The sequence below is a fragment of the Medicago truncatula genome, chromosome 7 (genome assembly GCF_003473485.1).
Source record: "Medicago truncatula cultivar Jemalong A17 chromosome 7, MtrunA17r5.0-ANR, whole genome shotgun sequence".
NCBI lineage: Eukaryota > Viridiplantae > Streptophyta > Magnoliopsida > Fabales > Fabaceae > Medicago > Medicago truncatula.
In genome coordinates, this window is record NC_053048.1 from 8,145,238 (window position 1) to 8,162,462 (window position 17,225).

General features: G+C 33.0%; 2 protein-coding genes across 2 annotated transcripts; both read right to left on the reverse strand.

The window, feature by feature from the left end:
• Window positions 1–5,992: 5,992 nt before the first annotated feature.
• On the reverse strand, window positions 5,993–7,016 carry LOC112416385 (polygalacturonase inhibitor 1). Its single transcript, XM_024770080.2, has one exon. It carries the CDS (start codon window positions 6,937–6,939, stop codon window positions 6,271–6,273), a length of 669 nt encoding a protein of 222 aa, XP_024625848.1. The 5' UTR covers window positions 6,940–7,016; the 3' UTR covers window positions 5,993–6,270.
• Window positions 7,017–10,207: 3,191 nt separating this feature from the next.
• On the reverse strand, window positions 10,208–11,185 carry LOC11440324 (polygalacturonase inhibitor 1). The gene has a single exon (XM_003621761.4). It carries the CDS (start codon window positions 11,097–11,099, stop codon window positions 10,431–10,433), a length of 669 nt encoding a protein of 222 aa, XP_003621809.3. The 5' UTR covers window positions 11,100–11,185; the 3' UTR covers window positions 10,208–10,430.
• Between the last annotated feature and the right edge of the window lie 6,040 nt (window positions 11,186–17,225).

Genomic DNA, 17,225 nt, shown 5'->3' on the forward strand with positions numbered 1-17,225 from the left:
TTTATTTGTCTCAAATTATACGTCTGCTTTGAGAACAAAATTTATCCCAAATTATATGTCGTTTTATAATATTAATGTTACATTTTTCTATTACATATCCTTAATATTTATTATTCTCTTCTTTTAATTTTAATTTATCTTGCCACATCATTTATTAAAGACAATTTTGTAAAACAACTCATAATATCTTTTTCTCATGCAAAATTAATTGCTACATGTCAAATGACCAAAACGTCATATAATTTAGAACGGAGGGAGTAACTAGTAGCGACTAATATTTAAAATTTTATACTTTTGGGAATGAAATTTCAGTCACTATCTCAGTCACTAAACACATCGGTGACCATTTTTAATATTTAATACTTTAGCGATCGAATTTTCAGTCACTAATTCAATTGCTAAACCTATTAGTGATAGATTTTTATATTTTATAGATCGAAACATCAGTCGCTAAATAAGAAATTTCAAATTAAAAAATTAAAAAATTCTAATGTGGCTATAGTCACACCATGTCATATGGTGGATCTGTCCATGTTAAGTACGAGATATAATTTGATAATACTTTTTTTTGAGAGAATATTATGATGTATAAAATGTTTGCTAAAGTCGGACATTTGACAAAAGAGTTGAGGTTAACTATCAAATAAGTGAAAAGCTCATATATTTAAGCCTTAAAATTTTGAACAATGAAATCCATTTGGGGTGGTCAAGTGGTATTGGTTTGGGACCTGGGAGTGTACTCCTCCTCAAGGTCTCATGTTCGATTCTCTCTGGTGTCAATTTGGATGGAATAATTTAGCTTCTTCTAAAAAAAATAAATTTGAACGATGATGTGATATCATTCTCACTTGTGTAGTTTCCCTTTCTTTAATGTGTTAATTCAAATCAATGTTGGGCCGTCCAAAAGGCTTAATGGTGGTATCATATCTTGATTCAACATCATGGGGGAGCTAGAGTGGTCCTTGGTCGTAAATCACAGACATGGAGAGTCTCATATCATGTTATATATATATATATATATATATATATATATATATATATATATATATATATATATATATATATAATATCTTAAGGTTTTGGTTGAAGATATGATGTCAATCTCACATATGATGATTCAACCCATTGTATGCTCCCCCAGACCTTTAAACATTATGATGAACTGTTTTGTTATTTTTAAGATGTCATTTGCTTAATTTTTTTATTCTAAATATAAATTTTTGGATGTCGTTCGCTTTCATTCAATATTTTTTTTATCCAACGTCTAATATTTCAAATACCTTCACTTTTAGTCTTTGGTGCAATCTGACATTAGGAAAGTACATATGTGTTATGTTGAGACGACGAAGTGACATTTTAAAATGATGAGTCATTTTTTTGAAAAAAATTACTACTCATAAATCTCCAACTCCTTCAACTAAACCATCAAATACGAGTAAGTCACCCTATTCCATATACTTCCACGAACAAAACACATAATACTTTTTTCCTTTACCATTTCCCTTATGATAAAAATTTATTTTTCATACGTTTTCTTTTTCTAAGTGAGAAAATGGTGGTTGAAAGCTTAAATCTTTGCTGGTTGAGTTGTTAAAATTCAACATCACCTTTGACGTGCGCAAGGTATTGAAAGCTTAAATCTTTGCTGGTTTCCATGCTAAATTTACTCCGGCTAGATGCGAACCATGCACGAGATGGACCGTTTTCAAAGATGGATCCTCCAACTCAAAAGGAAGCAAATCAGGCCTCATCCTGGAGAGCGACGAAGGAATGGTGGTCAAAGCCTCACCGTGGTTTTCCTTCCCTACAACGAACAACGAAGCAGAATATGAAGCCTTTATTGAAGGCCTCACTCTTAATTAACCTTGTCTTAGGCGCACGAGAGGTAAAAACTAGAAAAAAAATTATCAGTTAGTGGTCTCCCAAGTCAAAGGAGAAGCACAAGTGAAGGACCCGTTGCTCCACAAGTATCTAGTTGTGGTCAAGGAAAAGCTTGCTTTTTTAACTCGTATGAAGCCTTCCATGTACCTATGGAACATAACACAAGCAGGTGTCCTTTCAAATCCGACGAGCACGCGCTCGACTAGGATCAATCATTCTTTTATACAGGAAACTCCGGAGAAACATGATTACAATTTACAACCAGTTGAAGCAGGTTGCTTTTGTCACGGACGAAGCCTTTCAAAGATCATGTATTAATGATGTATAACCTTAAAGAGTGTCAAGTGTACTTTATTATAGAGAGAGAGAGATATGTTTTGATGTGAGGATCATGCTATTAGAAAATCATTAAGTAAGTAATTGGATTTGTAAGTGCTAGGTGTAATTTTCATTTCTTGTAAGGTAAATGTTTATTATACATATATAGATCTCAGAACTACGTAAAATTTAACTAGGAAAATACTAACATATTCTCTTGGTGTATTATTTAGGCAACTAAAATGAGTATCTTTTGCATTGAAATTTGTATAATTATTAACTTTGCTTTTGTTTGACTTATATTTTTAAGATAAAATTTCTTATGATGAATTTCTTAAACAATGCATTTAGAAAACTTGTTAGCATAATTCATTAAATTAAATATAAGAGTAAGAGTCTTGCTACGTGTGCTTATTAATTAGACATTCTCTAAGAATCCCAAATTTAAAAATATTTATTCAAAAAGTTAAATATTAATTTTAATGCATTGAATATACAAATTTTTATAAAAACTTATTATTAGAGGTTCTTAATGAGTGTCATTGGGACACTCGTTAGTATTTTCAAAAGAGTAATGTTGAAATTCTTATAGTCAATTTAAAAATTAAAGATGTTGTTAGATCATACGAAGGGAATTCTTGACTTCGAGGTCATGATGTCCACAAATACTAGACAAAACATGTCTTCATGTCTTGGGCAGTTACAACTTACACATCCAAAATTTATTATACCGTTTTCATTTGGCTAAAATCGTTGCATTCACCACAAGAAAATCAGGGATTTGCTACGACTCTAGCAGAAGCTAATTCATAGCTAAATCGCATTTAATATTCTTCCTAGCTATTTTGCAGCTAATCCATAGTTAAAAGTTGATTAAAATTGTTTTTTATAAGTTGGATATATCACAGCAAATCTGTAACTAAAATTTAAACTATATTTTTAGGTTATTATCAACCAATCCATAACAAACTGAATAATATACATAAATTTGTAGCTAAAACTAAACTTTTAAGGTTCTTTCAAATTGATTTAAGTAGATATGTTTCGTTAATGTGAGAGAGAAGTTACAAAAGTAAAAACACGAGATATATAGATCATACTTTATATCCGATCTAAACAATACATTTTAAAATTTTGTCACTTATCATATATAGCACAACATTGAGGCAATACAATTTTTTTCACATGTATAAAAAGGGAAACATCGACAAAGTTGCTTACTATAGCTCCATCAACATTTACTATAGTCTATCAAGTTGGCTTGTTCCGCCTTGTCTTTTACTCTCGGAATCACTTCGTAAGCTTCTTGAGGAAGCAAGATGGCCTTATTAGCTTTATAGAAAATCAAACAAGCATTTTGTGTGTCTGTGATCTCATTATTTGGTTATCCATTTGATAATCTTTCGTATCAACTGGAAAATGTTTCCACTTCTTGGCTGTGGTAGGCATCCTCATGATCACCCAAGATATTATATCAAGGTAATAGTTTGTCGAACAAATCTCTTGCAAGTGGGATATAATGCAAGCGAGAAATTCAAATCTAAATGAAACAAAACAAAGAGAGGCAGTGAATTGATGGTCCAATGCTAAAAACCAGCAACAAAAATAAGACTATACAAATCAGTAAATCATAGATGAAAATCATAAAAATGTATAGTCAACTTTGACAATCAAGTACAACTAATAAATAGCGTTAATGTATAGAGCACAGCCAGATGATGTATCGAATTTCTGACCTTTATTTTCAGCCAATAAAAATGGCAAATCTTCCTTAAACCAGTTGATCGAAGAACAATTCAGACTTCTAAATTCATTATCTTCCTATTCTACATTTATTTTAAAATGTAAATTTGAAATGTCTTTATGTTTCATCAAGCAAAGTCATGTGTACCTGAGAACAACTACAAGAATTTTCAAACATATTGTTTAAGGCGCTTCCTTATATATGAAGTTTTTGATCTTCTGCTACACCAAATTAAAAGAATCTTGATTTAAATTGATGAATACAAGACATAATGTATACAGTATAGAAGAGCTCCAAAAACAATAAAAATAATGCTAAAATTTCACTTGAGTATGAACTTGCAGTATGAACTTGTTCTCGATGATCCATTCAAAGAGAAAAACTAATGCGAAAAATTTCACCAGTATAACTTCTATTTATAGAACAAAGAAATACAGAAACGTGCAGAAATAGACCTACGAAACATAATATGAAAATGAGCAGAAATGTGCACAAACAAAACTACGAAAAAGAACAAGGCAAGATGCAAAAATAAATGGAGCAAAGCCAAAATCAAGCTTGACGGGATCACCAAAACAATAGCTATCTATCTATGTATAGTCCAGCCCTATCATATCAGAGATAGAAATATACTATTACACTGTATGAAACCAAAACATCAGCAAGTTGGAGTCAATCCTATTTCATCAAATTATACAATACTTTTGAAGATTTATGGTTGTCTCTCATGTGATATCTAACACATCAAAGTAACAAGACTCAACATGACTAATATCAAAGAAATCAAAACTGCATGTGTAGTGTCTTCATAGAGTAAGAAAATTTCAACCTTTCGACAATCCACTTACTGGAATCATGTTGAATCAGCAGAAGTCTGAACTCTGAACATGTATAATTAAAAAGAGAAAAATACAGTTAGTGATGGATTATTACCTATGGTGAGTTTCAGCTATATCAGTCACAGTAAGATAATGGTAAGATGTATGAACAAGAGTGAAAGCTTCTTGCATTTTTATATTTACAATTTACAAACACTCTGCCATAAAAAAAAATTGAATGCAATAATGATAACTATCATTTATCAACCATGATCTATGAAGTTCATCTGATTAACAAACACATCATACCTACTTAATATGCATATATTGGAAATGCGACTTTTTTTTTTTTAAAAAGCAAAAATGATATATATATTCACACTAGCAGAAGACATACCAAAGAGGACGCTCAAAAATAGAGTTGCTGTCAAACAATTACACAAACAGGTAGTCAGCCGATACCCAAACAAGTTAACGGGTCCGACCACCATTGCTGACAACCAAAAACCAAATCAGCATTATTAGCCTTCAACCACCAATATGAATGAAATTTAACCTTTTCAATAAGCTCCACATTATATTGGAAATGCAACTTATAGAGTAAATCCAACATGAATCATGTAATTCTATCTCAAACGGTAAAGTGAGTTTCCTGAACAAATTCAGCAACCTAAATTCAATTTTGCAAAAACTTAATTGAGAAATTGGAAAAAAAAATTACCAAAAAAGCATGCAACCTCATCGATGAAATTACAAGAAACACGCCGTATTTATATTAAGCAGAAACTAGAGTAAAGATGTGGGGTCAATATCCCCACCCCATGACCAAATTAACTCTTAGAAATGGATAATTGCACTCTTGTTTATCTTCTGCACAAAGAGAAGGTCTCAATAATCAGATCAAAACTAAGAAAAATTGAACTTGTGCAGAAACTTATTTCATAGAGGCTACACTAAGGGATGAAATTAAACTTCACCATACTCTACTTCAACTCCCTTGAACATAGTCTATTAATTGTGATTCAATTAAAACAACAAATTATTTTGTGTTGCAAACACATTAATCATTGCCCGAATTTAAACTTCGCACTAATCCAAAGGTCTCTAATCGAGTAAAGTCTCAAGTCGCCAAAACATCATCAGAATTTATTCAATATTCTTTGACTACCGGTAGAATCAATCAAGACAAAAATTTAGCATGGTTCACTAGCTAGATCAAAACAAGTTGATGTGAAAGCTTTAATACAATTTATTTCAATGGTTAACAAAAGATTGATTCCATCATTGGAATTACAATTAAAGTACAATCGGAAAAACTACATGAAAATCACAGCACAATTGGAAAAAATACATAACGATTAAAGCCCATATTACCAAAAGAGATAATAGGAGTATTACAGTGGGAGTATTCTTTATGCATGAATACTGAACACGTAACATTATTTTAGGGAAATAAAGTTTTCACACAATGACTCAAATATATTACTTTTATTTACTTGCTGGTAGGCCTCACTTGCAAGCTGCTAAAGGAGCACCACAAAGGCATTTATTATGATCAAACGAACTCTTTGCAAACTTGTTCAACCCAGTAGGTATCGCACCACACAGTTGGTTAAAGCTGACATTAAACTGCGAAAGAGACGGTATGGAGCCGAACGACGCGGGAATAACACCGGATAACTGGTTGTTAGACAAATCAAACTCCTGTAAGCCCTTCAACTGGCCTAGAAAAGTGGGGATCGGCCCACTAAGACTGTTGGAACCAAGGTCAAGTTTTTGTAGTCTTTTGAGTTTGCTGAAAGAGTTAGGGATTGGTCCGGTTACTTTGGGCATTTCAGCCAATGAGAGGAAGTTAAGATATGGGAGGTCGCCAAACTCTGCTGGAAGCGTACCAGAAAGACCCCAGCCACGGCTGATGGTGACGACGGTGATTCGGCCAGGTAGGGGTTTGCCACACCCGACGAAGCTCCAGTCGCTACAACAGTCTGTACTGTTGTCCCAATCGGAGAGGCGGCCGTTGGGGCCGCCGAAATGGTCTCTGATTTTGAGGAGAGTGGCTTTGTCATTGGCATTGCAGGAGAACTCAACATCATCAGCATTTGATGTGGAGAAGTAGATGGAAGAAAGGAAGAGAAGTGTTAAGTGGAGTAGGAGAAACTTGTTTGGAGGAGTCTTCATCTTAATTTTGGAGTTTTTTTCTTATGAAGAGGTGGTTTGAGTTTGGGTTGAGAGAGTACTCAAGTTTGGGTGATAAGTATGGTTTTAATCTTTGCTATTTATAGAATTCGTAGCAGCCAGGATGTATATCTGTTTTAGTGAAAGTTGGTCAAACAGAAAGGCTTAAAATAATGAGATATGACCCTTTGAATGCATCCAACCATATATACATTGACGTCTAGGGAGGTGTATGTGGAGTAAAGGGCTGCTACCACAATATATCATTAAAGAGAAGGGAACAAAAAGAGTTATGATACATAAACACCCTTAGGTGGTAATACACCTCTTGACATTCACATAAAAATCTGACATGTGGTCATATGGACCCCGCACAAGTACACTTTCTGTTTCTTCTTCTCTTCTCTCTTCCTAATATATGGGGTGTACAAGGATGTATGCAATTAAAAGGTGTCTATGTAACATTTTTCGAACAAAAATAACGAGGGGACATAAAGCCGCAACCTCCTAGGAATTGATAAACCTATAGTTAGGCACCAAGTCTATTCTTTACATAGTATTCTCTTATGTAATACAAGGCAAAAGAGTCTAAATTGTTAGAATTTGAATGTATTTACCAATGGAGGCTAACTTATGGGCACAAAGGTTGCCCTCTCTATAAATGTGTGAGACTATAAAATTCATGCCATTGAGCATAAATTTACAATTAATTACCATGACTTAAGTGTACTTTGGGTCTCCTAAGTTTAAAATGTTACGATTTTGGTATATTAATAAAAAGAACGACAAATTTAATCCCCTATGAATTAATCATTTTGTAATAATCATCATTTTTGCTAATTTTGACTTTTTTTCAACTCTTATGCGGCATGCCACATGTGTAGATACTGATTTTTAAAAAAGAAAAAATGCCAAATAATTAAGGGTCTTGCTAACAAGTACCCTTAGGGCATTTGATAAGGATACAAAAATAAAAATAATTGATAAATTTTAATTATAAAAAGTTACATTTTAAAATTTCAATGAATTAAATGCACCATTTCCAAGACAAAAATTATTTTTTAATCTTCTTAACAACTTAGGGCACTTGTTAGCATTTTCCTATAAATAATAATGAAATAAAATAATTGAAAAATAATATATATTTTTAAAAACCCATAATTTTTTTTAAATGCTCATCCTCTTCAAATCTTCAATTTCATCATCATCATTCTTCATACATTCATCGTCGGAAAATCCAAAAATAATAAAAATAAACTAAAATCATCATTTTCATACCAACACCTTAGTATTCTCACTATCAACCCTTCTTTCTCTGCCTTTTTTCTCACTACCAAAACCAACGAAGATAGTGGGATAGGTGATGCGGTGGTACGAAGGTGGTGGTCACTGGTGGTTTAGGGCGGCAGATATGATGGTTGGTGAACAAAGTGAGAATCACCACCACAAAGATTTCTAAACTCGGAAAAACAAAAAACTAAGAAAACAACAAAGATTTTTCAAAAATAAAACAACAAAGAACCTTAAACAACACAACACTCAAAAACGAAGGATGGCTCTTGGAGATTTTGCACGGATTACAGGGCTTTGAACACCATCACTATCAAAGACAGTTTTCCTATTCCAATTGTGGATGAAATCTTAGATGAATTGCTTGGTGCATAATATTTTTCTAAACTTGAATTAAGGTCTGGCTACCACCACATTCTAGTCACACCTGAGGATAGACACAAGACTTCCTTTCGAACACATCAAGGCCTTTATGAGTGGTTGGTCAAACCCTTTGGGTTATCTAAGGCCCCTGCTTCCTTTCAAAGTTTGATGAACCACGTTTTTCTGGCACAACTTCGCAAATCAGTATTGGTGTTTTTTTTTTACATTCTCGTCTATAGTCCCTCTTGGACTGATCACTTGAGCCATTTGAATGAAGTCCTACAACTAATGCGCACGCACTCTCTGTTTGCTAAAATGTCTGAGTGTTGTTTTTGTTTTCAAAAGGTAGATTACTTGCGTCATACCATTTCCAATCAAGGCATTTAGATGGACAAGACCAAGGTTCAGGCAATCCTTGATTGGCCTACTCCTACAAATCTAAAACAATTGTGTGGCTTCTTAGGACTCTCCGGTTACTATAGAAGATTTGTGTGCCATTATTCTACAATTACCGCTCCATTAACTAAACTCTTGAAGAAGGAAGCGTTCGTATGGAGTTCCTCTACAACTGAAGCCTTACAAGCTCTCAAGCTAGCTATCACGTCTGCACTGGTACTAGCTCTCTCTGACTTCACAAAGCCTTTCATTCTAGAGACAGACGCATCCGAAACAAGCATTGGTGCCATACTCAGTCAGGATAAGCCCCCAATTGCTTACTTCTCAAAGAAATTAAACTCCTCTATGCAAAAGAAATCTGCCTATGTGAGAGAAATTTATTTAGTACCAGAAGCAATGGCCAAATTCAGACATTATATTCTGGGTCACAAAGTTATTATACGAACTGATCAGAAGAGTTTGAAGGCCATGGAGGATCAAATTAATTTTGTCTCAGGTCAAAAGAGAAGAGCAAAATCATCAATCGTAAAATCGCAACCAAAATCGAATGGTTTTACTCAACTACTTTTGTATAATTGATATAAGAAATTGTAAAATCGCAATCAAAATTGATGGATTTTACCAACAAAAAAAAAATACTAAATATATGTTATAAATGATTTAGTTTATAAGAAATCGTAAAATCTCAATCAAAATCGATGGATTTTTCCTATTTTGGAATTCTACTGTGGATTTGAGTTGTTAAAGGTGAAGAAAGTCGCAAAACCTGGATTTTAGGATTTAAGTCAGGATTTTGACAACAATGTTTCTGGGAGATTGATGACGATCCAGTGTAGATTGAGAGGGCGATTGAGAGCTATTTGCTACAGATAAAGAACACAGTATGGACTATGGAGCTATACGTTGCAGAAAGCTTATAGAAATGCTCATTCTTACGAAACACATACAAACGAAACGCACGAATAGACATGGTCCGTTGATTTACGCAAACACACGGGCATGATTTCTCTTAAAATGGATTTAATAATTTCTTTTTTGTTAAAACAAAATGCACTCACATTCTAGTTATTATTATGCAAATTGGTTTGTAATATTTAGCATCGCTGTTAATAAACTGTTTTTTTTTTTTTCTTTTTTGAATAAAATTACTGAAAGAATAGTATCTTCCAAAATAAACAAAAACTCAAGAACTAAAAAAATGTTGTAAGAATGCAAGAATGGATTGTGGAAATTTAGAAAATTATTAATATGATATTATATTGCCAAAAAAGATAAAAGGAGTAGTATTACAGAGGGAGTATTCTTTTTGCAGGAATACCGAACACATTGCATTATTTTATGGAAATAAAATTGTCACATAATGACTCAAACATATTAAACTGCTAAAGGAGTATTACAGAAGGAGTATTCTTCATAATACTTTTATATATACTTGCTGGTAGGCCTCACTTGCAAGCTGCTAAAGGAGCACCACAAAGGCATTTATTATGATCAAACGAACTCTTTGCAAACTTGCTCAATCCAGTAGGGATAGCACCACACAGTTGGTTAAAGCTGACATTAAACTGCGAAAGAGACGGTATGGAGCCGAACGACGCCGGAATAACACCGGATAACTGGTTGTTAGACAAATCAAACTCCTGTAAGCCCTTCAACTGGCCTAGAAAAGTGGGGATCGGCCCACTAAGACTGTTGGAACCAAGGTCAAGTTTTTGTAGTCTTTTGAGTTTGCTAAAAGAGTTAGGGATTGGCCCAGTTACTTTCGGCATTTCGGCTAATGAGAGGAAGTTAAGATAAGGGAGGTCGCCAAACTCTACTGGAAGCGTACCGGAAAGACCCCAGCCACGGCTGATGGTGACGACGGTGATTCGGCCAGGTAGGGGTTTACCACACCCGACGAAGCTCCAGTCGCTACAACAGTCTGTACCGTTGTCCCAATCGGAAAGGCGGCCGTTGGGGCCGCCGAAATGGTCTCTGATTTTGAGGAGGGTGGCTTTGTCATTGGCGTTGCAGGAGAACTCAACATCATCAGCATTTGATGTGGAGAAGTAGATGGAAGAAAGGAAGAGGAGTGTCAAGTGGAGTAGGAGAAACATGTTTGGAGTAGTCTTCATCTTAATTTTGAGAGTTTTTTAGTTGAAAAAAATATGAAGAGGTGGTTTGAGCTTTGTGTTAAGAGAGTACTCAAGTTTGGGTGATTAGTATTAATTTTAAGCTTTGCTATTTATAGAATTCGTAGTCGCCAGGATGTATATCTGTTTTAGTGAAAGTTGGTCAAACAAGGAGGCTTAAAATAATAAGGTTATGACCCTTGAAAGACATCGTAATCAAAGATGTATACTTCAACCATGAATACATCCAACCATATCATAAAATAAGGAGGTTTACCTGGTTGGGGCTTTGCCCCCATTCATAAAAATGAAATAAAATAATGAGGCTTTTATTGAAAAGTTGATTGCGGACGTTGTTTCTAAGTTCATAGACTTTGTATAAACTATCTAATCTAATTTTATATACGATCTCTCCATAATTTTCATAGTGTTTACAAAATGTTTATTTTTATTTTTTCTGAAGTATCTTAGTTGATAGAATTCAACGTTTTTAAGGTGAATAAGTTAGATGTCCGGGATTCGAACCCCGACCCTACATATAAAAAATGTTTTTCTTTTACTCAAAGAAAAATGGTAAATGTATTTTTAGTTTGATAAAATTTTAAAATTAATATTTTGGTATGCTCCTCCTTTCTAACACCCTTGTTTTTCTCTCTATGCTCTCTCTTTCATCTCTTCATTAAGGGGTAGTTTGGATCAATTTTTTTTAGGCTTAATTACATTTTTGGTCCTTGCATTTTGATCAACTCACGAAATTGGTCCTACCTCTTTTAAATCGAACAAAATCGTCCTTAAACTATATGTTTTTTGCAGTTTTAGTCCTATCTCCCTATTTTCAACTCCATAAACGCACATAAATGACAGTTTTAGTCCAACCACCTATGCTCAACCATGAAATAAACAAGGAATAAATCTTGTGGGTACAAGGAATCTACTTTGTTTAACACACAAACCAAGAAAAACCCTAATTTCTAAGACATGTTTCAGGTATGTAACATGTCTCGGAAATTAGGTTAGTGTGCTGAATAAAGTAGATTCCTTGTACCACATGTTTTATTCTTTGTTTATTTCATGGTTGAGCATAGGTGGTTGGACTAGAATTGTTATTTCTGTGCATTTATGGAGTTGAAAATAGGGAGATAGGACTAAAATTGCAAAAAACATATAGTTTAAGGACGATTTTGTTCGATTTAAAAAAGATAGGATCATTTTCGTGAGTTGGTCAAAATGGTAGGACCAAAAGTGTAATTAAGCCTTTTTTTTATTATCTGAAATCACCCCTTGAAATTTATTCTTCATATTTAATCTAATAAATCATTTTTACATAGATCTAGATTTTTTTTCTTCTTAATTTCATAGTCTAAGTGCGATATTGTTTGTCAGTTGTTCGCAAATTTATCCTTTACAATTTTAACTATGTAAAATTAAATACTTTATCAATTTTAATGAATAAATGTCATTTTACTTTTGTCAAAAAAAAAAAATAGCAGAATATTATGTACTTTATTTAGGTCTCTATCTCAATCCAACTATCACTACTAGAAAAAGCGAAATTAGCGAGGGAAATTAGTGACGGAAAAAATGAAATTCCTCACAAATTCCTTGGTCGCAAAATTTAGAGACGGAATTAGAGAGGGATTTCATGTTTTACCTCACTAAATATCCCTCACTAATTTTTGATTTTTTTAGTAGTGTATGGACTCTCATATTTTTAGCAAATTTTTTATTTTTGTTATCTTTTTTTTTTGTTTATTATTAAATTCAATTGTTACTAATAATGGTGAAGGTCAACCATTGAAATATTTTTGAGAGGTTCATATTAGACGAACCTAAATTTTCTTTAATTAGGTCAACCATTGAAATATTTTTGAGAGAAAATTAACCCTACTTATATTAGTCCTACAGTTTTGTATTACGACTTAATAGCATCATTTTTTTTTATTTCAAATTCTATATGATCGCCCAACAAATGTGCTCTGCTTCAAAATCCTTTGTTGTTTATCACTTCTTGGTCATCAAGCTTAAGAAAACATACAAAAACTAAGGGGAAAATAGGTAAAATTGGCTTTAACTAGTAATAAAATATAAGGACTTTATATTTTCTTAAATTTCGGAGTTACGCGTAACAAGTTAATAAATGTCGTGAATAAATATGTAAAATAACTAAAGTTTAACACTTATCAGAAACCAGACAGGTCGGTATCACTCGAGATGGATGATGGTTGTAACGTGGTCTGGGTTTGGGTCAAACTTGCTGGTGCACCCAATGATGGGCTAGTCAATACAACAGTCCAAGTTATTGTTTCAATCAGAGCGTAAAACGACACATTTGAAGTAAGTTTTGATTTGTAGGAGGGTGTCTATCTCTTGGCCATTGCAAAATTCATTTCCTAAGGTCAGGGAGAAGGCTAGGAGAGTGTTAGTATTTAAGTCCATGAGGAGAGCTCAATTCGAAAGAGTTGGTCTATCTCTTGGCCATTGCAAAATTCATTTCCTAAGGTCAGGGAGAAGGCTAGGAGAGTGTTAGTATTTAAGTCCATGAGGAGAGCTCAATTCGAAAGAGTTGTCTATTAGGTGAGAATGTCTCATTGCTTAAATACCACATCAAGCATTTTTATCTACTCGATGTAGGACTCCTAACATTTTCAGGTCGTTTAAGAGTCAACATCTACGGCGGCTTTCACTCTATCGGCATCTACGCCCTTTAAGTTTCATTGTTGGAGGTTTGTCTCTTATTGCGACAATTGAAGACTTTTGGATTTCTGTTATGCTTCATTGTTGGAAGCATTGGTTTTGGCCTCTATTTGAGTGCATCCACATGGATTGGTTTTCTATGGTTTGAAGACACATCACATGGCTATGCATCTCCATTGGATCTTTTTTTTTTTTTTTGACATGCCCTGTAGTTTACAGGTTGCTTTTGGTTATTTTCTCGGCTCAGCATTGGAGGGCGTCCTTTTCTATATCTCTTAGAACCTAGGTCTTGTTGCTTCATGGTACCTTTGGTGTGAAGTTTGTTCAACATATGATCTCCTTCCATTGTAGATTTGGGGCCTTCCTTGCAATTGTTTTTCTCTTGGATATCATCATTGATTTTGGATATCATTGTTTTCTTGTCTTGTGCTTCTGTTCATGATGGTTCAGTCATGTTGACTTATAAATAAAAAAGAGAGTTTCTTTTTAACATATCAATTCAACGGTTTTTATTAAGTTGACTTTGGACGCAATAAATATGAATGTGTTCTATTTCAAATACAGTTTTTAAGTCGTTTTGTTAATATTTTAATCACGTCAATTATGCGGTCCATATTCAATATCTAAAGTAAGAAATTCAATATCTTACAAACTTCAATATTCAACAAAATAATAATTTGTGTTGAAATACTATTTGACTTAAATTTTAAATTATAGGGTCCAAGTTCACTGTGTAAATAGGAAGAAAAAAAGATACTAAAAATTGATATTAAATTTTTTTCATATAGAAACTGATATGATTGTAACTAAATACTTATAAAGATATGTGACAATATTAATAGAGCATATTGTCGAGGTTAGTGTTTAACGTAAGAGATTATTTTGACTAACATAGTGCACAACTAGGAACTTTTTTAGAATTTGGATACATTGAATGGCTGTTATGGTTATTGGTTACAAACTCGGACAAAAATATTAAATATTATCCCAAATATAAATAAAAATTAATTTAAGTGTATAAAAAATTCTAAAACATTGTAATCAAAGAAATAAAACTATGTCTTTGTATCAGTTGGTATGGACAATGCATAAAATATGCAAGGTCTAGGGTTCAAAGCCCGACCACCAAAAAAAAAAAAAAAAGTAAAATTATTAAATTGAAACACAATAAATACGGATGTGACCAATTCCAAACAATGTGTCCAAGTATTTTGTCAATATTTGTGTTATAGTATTTTTTTTGATAGAAATTCGTGATATAATTTATTTATTTTCAAAAATGTGATAAAAAAATATTATTTTTCAAAATAATTTAACATTGAATATTTATAAAAGAAATCATGGCAATCAACAAAAATAATTTGACATTTAAAATTATAAGGTCCATATTCACTATGTAAAGAGAGAAAAATAAGATACTCAAAATCTTTCAATTTTTAAAATTTCAAGAAGAAACTACAAAAAGTAAAAAATTTAAAACAAATCCCTAGGTAAATCCGCAGGAAAAAGGACAAAAACATTCCAAAATCTTCCGCGGGAAAAGTCTCAGCAAAAGTTACAGTTGCCTGCGGATATTCTTGCGGTTAAAGGATCCGCATGAAATGTCCTCAGTGTACCGGAAACCGCAGGAAATTCCTCAGCTATTCCTGTAGATATCGATAGATCCTAGTAGTGAACAATCCACATACTGGAACCATGAGAATTTATGCTATATCCGTCATAGTAAGATAATGGCAAGATGTATGAACAAGAGTGAATGTTTCTTGCATTTTAATATTACAATTTACAAGTACTCTGCCATAAAAAAATAAAATGCAAGAATGAAAACTATCATTTCTCAACTATGATCTATGAAGTTCATCTGATTAAGCAACACATCATAACTGCTATTGCATTAATATGCATATATTGGAAATGTGACTTATAGAGTAAATCCAACCGGAATCATATGATTATTTCTCAAACGGTAAAGTAAGTTTCCTGATCAAATTCAGTAACCTAAATTCAATTTGTGCAAACACGTAATAGAGAAATTGGAAACAAAAATTACCAAAAAACATACAATCTCATCAATGAAATTACAAGAAACTAGAGTGAATATGTGAAGTCAATATCCCCATGAACAAAGATCATGTACTCACTAACCAAATTAACACTTAGAAGCTGATAACTACATTCTAGTTTATATTTTGCACAGAGATAGTCTCAATAACCACATCCAAAAGAAAAAAATCTGAACTTGCGCAGAAAGTTAATGCATAGAGGTTAATTAAACTTCACTGTACTCTACTCTAACTCCCCTGAACATAGTCTATTAAGTATTTAACTGTGACTCAATTAAGACAACAAATTATTTTACGTTGCAAACACAATAATCATTGAGTGATTTGGGCCCTTCCTTGCAATAGTTTTTCTTTTGGATATCATTGTTTTCTTGTATTATGCTTTTGTTCATGATGGTTCAGTCATATTGATAAGCTTCTATCATGAACGGTTAAGAGTTATTGTGCTTCTATCTTGAGTGATTGAAAACTCTTGATGGTTAAGTGTTGTGCCTTCAATGGCTTTGTGGATGTTGGCTTCTATCGGATGGCAGTTAAGCGTTGTTTTGTTGCTTCTTCCTCCAAGTGGTTAAACCTTGAGTTGTGGTTTCCTCTTGTTGAATAAGCATTTGGTTGTTTCTATGCTCTTGGTCGATGTATTTCCGGCATCTTTCTTTGTATTTTCATTTGCTTGATGTATTTCCTTGTATTTTCTCATCCCAAGTTGGAAGTGGTTTGAACACCTTCCAACTTGCGGGGGACTATTAGAGATATAGGTTAGATACTAGTTAGTATTAGTCATGTAGTAGTATATATAATTGTAATCACCTCATTAGAAGATATCTCTTATCATTTGTAATATTCACTTTTATCATCAATAGAAAGATTCTCTTAGTTTTCTCTCATTCCTTCATTGGATATCATGTTTCCTAACAGCTAACAAGTATCAATGTTTCCTTCAAAAAAAAGAAAAAAAAAAGCACCAACGTTAAAAATAAAAATTCACTAAAATAAAATTGATATAAAATGTAAATTACACAATGGTCATTCACTAAAAGAGTGTTTATTAAAGACACAAAGGAGTTTTTAGTAAAAAAAAACAAGTGGGAGTAGACTTGCTAACTTACTAACCTCATATTTTTAGGTGGGAGTAATTCTTTTTCTATCCAACAGACCAACCCGCCCCCAATATACGGAGGTGAAAATTGGAAAGTTGATTGTGACTTATAAATAAAAAAGAGAGTTTCTTTTTAACATATCAATTCAACGGTTTTTATTAAGTTGACTTTGGACGCAATAAATATGAATGTGTTCTATTTTAAATACGGTTTTTAAGTTGTTTTGTCAATATTTTAACCACGTCAATTATGCGGTCCATATTCAATATCTAAAA

What these genes read in the sequence shown, in the direction of transcription:
- LOC11440324 (XM_003621761.4), bottom strand. Translation starts at nt 11,099, where the DNA reads ATGAAGACTACTCCAAACATGTTTCTCCTACTCCACTTGACACTCCTC.
- LOC112416385 (XM_024770080.2), bottom strand. Translation starts at nt 6,939, where the DNA reads ATGAAGACTCCTCCAAACAAGTTTCTCCTACTCCACTTAACACTTCTC.